We start from the raw sequence: 9,112 nt of genomic DNA, 5'->3' as shown, positions 1-9,112 counted from the left end.
AAAATTCAAACAAATTCAAGTAAACTGACAACTGCCAATATCTGAAAATAAATAAAAGACAAATAATGACATGTTATATTCTCATACACAAACGCGTGTTTCTCTGTTTTAGAATTGTATGGCCCCATAAAGGAAATTATGAATTCACAAAAAGAGAGAAAAGAAAGGAAAGCACATCTGTGACCTTGGGGAATGTATACCCCAAGGGACCTTTTGTTGTTGTTGTTGAAAGGTAAATAAATAGCATTTTATGAAGAATCCTCGAGTTAGAATTGGCTACTAGATAGAATATAGGCTACTATACTATATAGAAAATATAGGGTTCCTGTTTGGCCCTATTTTAAATAAATAAAATAAGCCTATAATTAAAAATATATATACAAATAAAACACTTCCATTATGGGTGTAGCCTCTGTTGCCCCCTTTATAAAACATGAATGTTGAATGTGTCCCTTCAGGGCACGTTTGGTGCGTTTAAAAAGAAAAATCATATCAAATCTATCAATTATAACAATAATAATCCCCTTAAGGTTTGACCTGTGTAGGCTAAAACTAAATGTTGTGTGGGCCCTCTCGGACAGATCATTTTGATTGGCCCTATAGCCTCTGTTGACCTCTCTCTATATATAATGGGCCTCATTAATTTCCCATGCAGGATTCTGCTGCTCAGGACAAAACATGTGTCCACCCAGGGACGTGCACACATAGACATCAAAGGGGGCTTCAGCCCCTGCCCTTTTACCCGTCTGTAAAACAACAGACCATGAATGCAGCATTTACTACACGGTGAAAGAAATACAAATGCCACTCCTTTCCATGCCATGCCGGAAGGCATGAGCATTCAGGAGAATTGCTTTTTCCCCGAAGTCTCCTGAACTTGAACACAGTATTTTGCGTTGAACACATTTGTTTAGAAAATCCATGTCGTACGCCCGAATATAGCTGAGCTTGTAGATCTGCTATTTTTGCCATTTTTGTCCAAAAGTGCCCTCTTAGGGGATTTCAGCCCCTGCCTCCCTAACACTCTCTGCATGTCTCTGCACCGGGCAACTAACATACAGGAAAAAAGGCCCAGGTGAGTTTTCCATATATGCCACTGGTGTGTGGGGGTGTGTGTGTGTGTATGTGTGTGTGTGTGTGTGTGTGTGTGTGTGTGTGTGTGTGTGTGTGTGTGTGTGTGTGTGTGTGTGTGTGTGTGTGTGTGTGTGTGTGTGTGTGTGTGTGTGTGTGTGTGTGTGTGTGTGTGTGTGTGTGTGTGTGTGTGTGTGTGTGTGCTATGATAATGGCTATTTATATCTGTACAGTATAGTGTCTGTTTTTCTTATAGGGAAGTGAACTTGTGTAAATTTGCAAGAGAATTATATTAGTCGACCCATTACTTGTAGGATTATGATAATTATTTGAATGAAACTGCAAAGGATGAAGATTATAGTTTTCCCCTCCGCAAGCAAAAATTATGAGACGTTAGATTGACCTGATAAAACAGTTTAGCATTTGCTTTAGCATGGATGGCTATTGCCAATAAAATCGTATAAAATAATAATAGCAATAATAATAATAATCAACTAAATATTAACAGATTTTATTTTTTTTTATTTTTTGCTTTATAATTAAGTTCAGTTGCTGGAGAGAGAGAAACGCACGTGTACCCCATACCATGTGCTATGTTTAGATCTAGGGGATCTTCATGCTGTGCATTTTATGCCTCAGGCCTGAAATGCATTAAGGGCTATACTATACAGTCAAAAGACCATCAATTATCTATTAAGACGTGTATAATAGCCCAATTTGTGTTTATTTAATATTGTATCATGGGCCTATCACATCGTTTCCAGTTCAGGTTGTATCATATTAAACCTGCTGATATTAGTTTGTTTGGCGTTTATTTTTATTTATTTTTCTCAATGCTTTTATATGCAATGTCCTTATCTACAATTATTGACATGGGATTAGAAGTGTTAAGGACCCATCCTGGTGTGATTTTGCCTCTAAAGGCAAGCAGTGTCATCCCTCTTTGCCCCCCCCCCCCCCACCATAAATGCTTCCCTACTTGACTTTTCAACCTCCGGGATTCCGAGTGACTGCATCAATTGTACTCCGTCTTCCACGCATTGTCCCAAAAGTAAAGGAGCCTTCTTGATCCCGTGCGTTACAACTGTTGTTGCAAAATGGTTGGAGAGATATTCACAGCAGACAGACGGCCGTGCGGAGGGTATAACAAGAAAGGGGGAGAGAGAGGGAGAGAGAGAGAGAGAGAGGGGGGAAAAACACACTCCCACTTCCACTGCCTCCCTATTGAGGCCGTATTCATTAGGACCCTCGCGCTTAACCATTTGCTATTCATGGGGAGAGTGTTTTTTAGGAGTGGCAGATGCCGTACCATTATTGCTCACGGCTCAGTGAAAACTGTTTATGTGCGGGCCGGCGAAAGGGAAGGCGGGTTAACCTAATCAATCACGTCGACTAGTTTGTGCTAAAAGACAATTCCCGTATAAGAAAACCATATGGCGTTGGGGCGGGAGCCACCTTTTCTTAACACGGCGCCCATCAGGCAGACCCCCATGCCCTTCTTGTGACAACTATGCATTCAAAGCGGGGAGAAAAGAATGAAACAAATACAATAAAAAGCTGTTCGTCTGCTGTTGCTAATTGAGCTCAAGGCACTCGAGAGGACTGAAAGGCTGTGTGTGTCATTCTTCAAGAGTTTCGATTTTGTTTTTAGTTCTGTTTTTCCCCCTATACCCTCGCACGTAAATATTTCCAGATAATCCAGAAGTGCTATAGCTTTGTCGCAATGTTATCCACCTAAATAACAATGACACCGAATTGTCCCGAAAACAATATATCTTGAAATATCATATACCCTTTATTTACACATAGATGCTGATTAAATAGAATGTTACAATAAAATTATCGCATATGATGTTTAATTTATATACACATAATAATAAACCCAGAGATCGAGATTGTGCGTGAGTGTGTGTGTGTGCGTGTGTGTGTGTGTGTGTGTGTGTGTGTGTGTGTGTGTGTGTGTGCGTGTGTGCGCACGTGCGTGTAAGGTGGTGATGTGCTCGTTTGCAGTTGGATAATAATTGTAATGCTTCCTATAGCATGACTAATAAGCCCGCATGTCCGCAAAAACACTTTCGTTTTTTTTAACAAATCAATTTACATTTAAGAACACGGGAGGAGCTAAACTTTTTCATCCCAGTTTTAAAGTCATTTCGACTTTTTTTTCTCTTTTTGCAGTTGTTACAAGGGCTATAGGCATGAAATAAACCACAGGGAGATATTTAATTTAAATATTATTTGGTAGATCCAAATCCTTGAACAGGAGGTGTATAGGAATAAGGATAGATCAATGGCTTATAACAAAAATAATAATTGCACAACTTTCCCCCTCTATAAACTAACATGAAAATACATAATTGCAGTCTTTCCTGTATAGCAAAACAGGTCAGTCTCTCACGCGGGGAAAAACAAAGATGTATATTCCTCAAATAAGTCGGTGAAATTTAAAACAAGTCATCTGGGGAGGCTTCTACATCAGTCCGATTAATAAATTAAAATGAAGAGAAGAAGAAAAAAAACGAGGAACAAAATCCTTATAGACGTTTCTCCTTTTTGTCAATATCCGTGCAAAAGTATTTGTATGATGGGGGGGGGAGAAAAAAATCCCCCCCTCATTTATTTATTCTTTTAAAATTCGAGCCTATAATATAGGCTAATAGAATAGTCAATCGTCCACCTCGATTTCCTCGTCCTCTTCTGAGAACTCGTCCGTGGTTTGGTCCCTGGACGAGGAGGGGGACTGCGGGAAGGCCCGGTGGTGCTGGTGTCCCCCCCGTCCCCCGTGCACGGAGGACGGGGAGATGCTCGGCGATATCGCCCCGGAGCTCCCCCCCTGCGGGTCGTCAATGTCGTCCTCGTCCATGCTGACGAGCTTCTCCAGGGTCTGCGGGGGTATCTTCTTGAGCGACTCCACGTCCGCCTTCATCTCCTCCAGGTCCCGCTTGAGCTTGGCCCGTCGGTTCTGGAACCAGGTGATGACCTGCGCGTTGGTGAGCCCCAGCTGCTGGGCGATCTGGTCCCGGTCGGCCGGGGACAGGTACTTCTGGTACAAAAAGCGCTTCTCCAGTTCGTATATCTGGTGGTTCGTGAACGCCGTCCGCGACTTCCGCCTCTTCTTGGAGGTCTGTCGCTGTCCGAAGGCGTTGACGTGTTCTCGACCTTTTGGGAGAGCGAAAAGAAAAGCATTGCCAGGGGTCATTTCTCTCTCTAACAACAGCAACAACAATACAAAACGGAGGGCACCGGTTCGCATGCAAAGGAGCAGTCCTGATATAAGCTGTTCCGTCACCGTGCCAGTCTGTATGCCCACTTTAGAGCATGCCTGGGCCTTGTTAGCTGATCAGCTTCTTTTTTTTTTTTTTTCCCCAAATGCCATTTTGTGATATAAAACAAGCGTGAGTATTCGGGCCGTTTATACAATAATGACTATACACTAAAGTGAAATTATAGGCCACGATGTCATGCGTTATATAACCTAAATATATTGCTACAGAGGTCACTTTAGACACTTAACCAAGTCAAAACAAATCAAGCTCATGTAGTTTCTCCCGCAGCTTGTTAGCATGTACAGGCTGTGATTTTTACCACCTTGCCATCTGACTATATAATCTCTGTCATGAAACAAAACAATGCGTTGACAAGACAAACCACAATCTATTATGCGTGCGTGTCATTAATAAATACACACCGAACTCTTTACCTTCCGCCGCCTGAATAACGCTGACTTCCAGCCCTTTGAACGTTTTGCTGGCTAGTTCCTCCAGCGCGCACAGCGGAGACGAGGGGCTCGTGATGCCGTTCCGCGCCGCGTTGGAGCCCGTCACTTTCTCGTGATGCAGGACCCTCGATGGCGGGCAGACGCCGGTACTCGCCGCGCAGGAGGACGACTTCTTAACGGACGGCTTGTTGAGGATATCCTCGATGCTGAACGGCGTCAGGGGCTTGTTGGAGTTGGCCGGCGGCGGCAGCTGGTCCAGGGAGGGACCCCCCCGTCTCCTGTCCTCGCTGCTGGACTGCTGCTGCTGTTGCTGCAACACCGAGCCTGCCTTCATGTCTCTACTGGAGGTCATCGCCACGCCAGTCCCAAAGAACAAACTGCCCGCGTCCCAAAACCAAAAAGTTGGGTTATTTCATTCAAATGGCCGTGTTGTGGACCGGTCCCCTACCGCGCCGCGCGTGCTTCCTTCCTTCGATAACGTGAAGTTTCGTTTTTCCACCAGGCTTTTTTTTTAAGCCGAACTCTTGCAACTTTTAGCTCGCCTGTGAGCTTTCCTCCACAATAATAACCATGCCTCGGGCGTAGCCTAAACAAGGCAGGCAAAGCAAGGCAAAAACCGCCGAACTGTATTCCCCCCTGTCAGAGCGCGTCGGTTCCTCTGCGAAGTTCCATGTATAACGATCTTTAGGAAGTCTTAACACAGCTGCGCGACTGCATGGGGGGAGAATCCCTGCAAGGAGAAAGCTGTCTCGATAGAACAAGGAGAAGAAAAGCGGCCCGCTAACGAGTTATTGTTGATTGGGCGAAGTTCAATTAGAGAAACACTACACTACTTGCTGACCCGCTTGCTGCGTCTTAAAGGGCCAGGCCATAAGAATTAATTGGTCGCCGAAATAGGAGGAGTCTCTCTCTCTCTCTCTCTCTCTCTCTCTCTCTCTCTCTCTCTCTCTCTCTCTCTCTCTCGCACAGTCTGTCTGTCTGTTGCTGTTGGAGCAGAGCGACTTCAGAATGTTTATGCATGTTTCCCCTCGCATGCCGTTTTCCCCGTGTATTATATTCTATAGAAAAACGGAGAATTGATTCCACTACAACAATACCCTAGAGCCATCTCTACAGTCTACAATAGGCTACAGTAAAAAAAAAAAGAAGAAGAAGGAAGAAAAAGATTGGAATAGCACCAAGCCAGTGCGAGCCGTGATGTTAATGTGGTCATTTCGTGCGTAATTACGCACAATGCGTCACGCGTAATATCGCGCACTAAGCATTGTGCATAGGCATTTGACGTAAAAAGAAAAAAATAGCCATATTAACTTACTGTGCCATTTGAAAGAATCACATCTATATAACACAGCAGTGACCAATTTAACTGCAACTATTACTAAACACATGATTTAAAAAAAATCTTATTCTAACAATATAGATTATAATAACCTGCCATTATTTGAAAAAAGAAGAAAAGAAAGAGGCTGATAAAAGATGGCACTGAAGCTAAGTTGTTTCAACGGTAGAGCAATAAACATAGCAAAAGTATAAACGTCCTTTGATGTATAATTTCATAAATCCCGTATTTGCTGCATGACATTTTATTACCCATGAAAGCGTCATGGCAAACACGGTCAAACATTACCTGGTTTATAACCAGATTAGCCTGGTTGCTGGCTATATTGGAGTTAAAACATGAATGTGATGCAATGCTATATCCATGCCCTGAGACATGCCTGGTGGTGATAGAGAGGTGACGCCGCGGTGTGGTTCACAATCTAACGGGCTTCGTCGCAGGTATCTGACGGGACAAGATATTCGTCACCATGGCAGTTTCACCTCATTATGATGTGAGATGTTGTGATCGAGAGTATAATAATAAGCTCTTATACCGGTGCAAAACGAGTCATTTTCAGAGAGGGAGAAAAGCGGAGGACAAAATGAACCCTGACGCCGATGATGAAAGGAAGCAGGTATGTTTCCATTCAGAGAGACTTTAACAAAGAGAGGCTGGTCCACAATATTATATAGAAGCATTTTTCCCCCTCGTTAAAATGTACGCCAATCGGTATGTATTTGCACCTTGCGTTTCATATTCGTTTCACTACATTTCGTTACATGTAGGCTATGTGTAGTCTTAACGAAAAAGTCTACCATTTGCTTTTAATAAAAATTAAATTAAAAAGCAATATAGGCCTACATTTATGGGAAAATATTTCAGCAATGTCTATAAAGGCAAGAAATGACAAGGTGGTCAGCATTCATATATATATATATATATATATATATATATATATATATATATATATATATATTTATTTATTTATTAATTTTTCAATAATGTAAAATTGCACAAGTGTTTTAACGGATTATTACAGATGTAATAACATTTATAAGGCGATGTTTAAAAGCCTGCAACTATAAACTTAAAATAAAAATGAGTGATTTTTATTATATATATATATATATATATATATATATTGTCATTTCTTGCCTATATATATATATATATATATATATATATATATATATATATATATATATATATATATATATATATATATATATAATTAGGCTATTCTGAGCCATTTGGACAAAATGGACCATGCAGCTCAGAAACAGTGTTGCTGCTCGTGCCAAACAGGGCCATATGGTGACATTCGTTGGGGGACAGCACGAGGCGAACTGGCACCAACACTTATAAAACAGCACGACATTCTATTAGCCACCTCGGAGGTCCGCCTGGCGAGGCGAGGCGACTTTGAATAGAAATATATATATATATATATATATATATATATATATTTCCCCATAACGAGCTGTAATTTATGAGAATATTATAGCCCTACACCGCGGGACCTCGTATCATAAAGTATAAAGGGGTCGTTAAAAATAAAAGGTTTGTCCTCAGTATAGTAGGCCTATAGGCTATACCGGTATAGCTAAACTTGGAATATATATTTTACGGAACATATATGATGATTCATGATTTAATGTCCGCAGCGGGCTTCAGTGAGTTTCAAGGAAGGCTTAATTAAATGATATATTGTTTAGACTGGAGTTGGAACCAAGCGCAGTGCGTTTGGTTCCAACTATAAAGCAAGCCCACTATCTCCATATAATTAACGCAGGGATTCGTGCACGTTTCTCCACGCGGAGGTGCGAGGGAGCCCACGGTTATGAAAAAAAAAATGGGCAACAACACGAGGGAATTTGAAGAGAAGAGAAGAGAAACAAGACGGCCCAATTTACGCCATCACCGTCTGCATTCCATGTCCTTTTGTTATAGATGTGAAAACACAAGTCAAATATATAGGGGCCTACCCCGAATACAATCTATACAAGTGCCTTAGTCTATATATTACAGTCCTATTATTAACAATTAAGCAATTATGTATAGCCATATATACATGGCACATCTCTAGACAGCTTTGGTAATGAGGAAAATGTGTGGTTCTTTTTGTTTAAAAAAAAACTTTTGTCCCCTTTTTTTAATGTGTGTGACAATCTCATCCACATCATATTTAAGTGGGTGAGAAAAGAGAGTTAGCGATGCCATGCTATGATGGTCCTGATAAGGGGGGGGGATTTCTCCCCTCACTCACGTGCGGTTGGCGTTAATCTATATAAAGTTTTAGGACGGACGCGTCTCTTCCTCTCCAAACATGTGTCCAGTGATCTTTACGGTCCAGAGCGAAGAGGCGCTAATTCCAAAAGGTTTTTTTTCTTTGGGCTTAATTTAAACGTTAATTAGAAGAAGCAGAACACCTGACATCATCAATCAATCGGCTCTTATGGGACTTGGGGATTGATTCGCTATGCCCATATCTCTCTCTCTCTCTCTCTCTCTCTCTCTCTCTCTCTCTCTCTACACTGGGGTTCACATACAGAGGCCTTTGCAGATATCTTTGGTCAAGAAAGATTGTTATATAAAATGCTACCAGCCAGGCAGCCACGATGACTTATGTTTCACTTTATATTGAGTGTTTAGTTATCGTTGGGAGCAGTTTATGTAGGCCTATATACACGCCAGAAGTCAAACCGTGCTACCACAGAATACACTTCTGTTTGACTATAGCAGCCAGGCTAAGGCAGAACGAACTATATCTAGTCCAGACAGTATTACATGCACGCTCAAGGCAGCTACTTTTTAACCTAAAGATTATGTCTCAGATTCAGGGACGTAGCCTATATATATAGACTATATAGGCTATATCTATAGACTAAAATAAAATCACAACAAGAGAAACCCATGGCCTGGAGAAGAACTGCATTTTTCAACAGCAGGTGCATCAATATGCAAATGATATGTTCTTCATTGGGGTAAACAAAAAAAAGGAA

At 41.6% G+C, this 9,112-nt stretch overlaps 2 protein-coding genes across 3 annotated transcripts in view; one reads left to right on the top strand and one right to left on the bottom strand.

Annotated features, from left to right (window-relative positions):
- Window positions 1–9,112, top strand: part of npm1b (nucleophosmin 1b) — a 320,891-nt gene that overhangs the window by 212,912 nt on the left and 98,867 nt on the right. The gene's annotated exons all lie outside the window — the stretch shown is intronic.
- Window positions 2,854–5,606, bottom strand: lbx2 (ladybird homeobox 2). Of its 2 annotated transcripts, none has more exons than XM_083785385.1 (2): window positions 4,760–5,606; window positions 2,854–4,230 (listed from the first exon to the last, which is right to left on the bottom strand). In XM_083785385.1, the coding sequence occupies exons 1-2, from the start codon at window positions 5,139–5,141 to the stop codon at window positions 3,737–3,739; spliced, it is 876 nt and encodes a 291-aa protein (XP_083641511.1). In that variant the 5' UTR covers window positions 5,142–5,606; the 3' UTR covers window positions 2,854–3,736. The 2 variants fall into 2 exon arrangements, with proteins under 2 accessions (XP_083641511.1, XP_083641512.1); XM_083785386.1 differs by having other exon boundaries at window positions 4,772–5,606.

This window comes from Protomyctophum parallelum, assembly GCF_964188405.1.
Source record: "Protomyctophum parallelum genome assembly, chromosome: 16".
NCBI lineage: Eukaryota > Metazoa > Chordata > Actinopteri > Myctophiformes > Myctophidae > Protomyctophum > Protomyctophum parallelum.
Note: the sequence above shows the minus strand (reverse complement) of the source record. Positions and strands in the feature narration are given on the sequence as shown.

What these genes read in the sequence shown, in the direction of transcription:
- lbx2 (XM_083785385.1), bottom strand. Translation starts at nt 5,141, where the DNA reads ATGACCTCCAGTAGAGACATGAAGGCAGGCTCGGTGTTGCAGCAACAG. An exon ending in GGCGGAAGGTAAAGAGTTCG is followed by an intron (nt 4,231 to 4,759) that starts GTGTGTATTTAT and finishes CTCTCCCAAAAG; the next exon opens with GTCGAGAACACGTCAACGCC.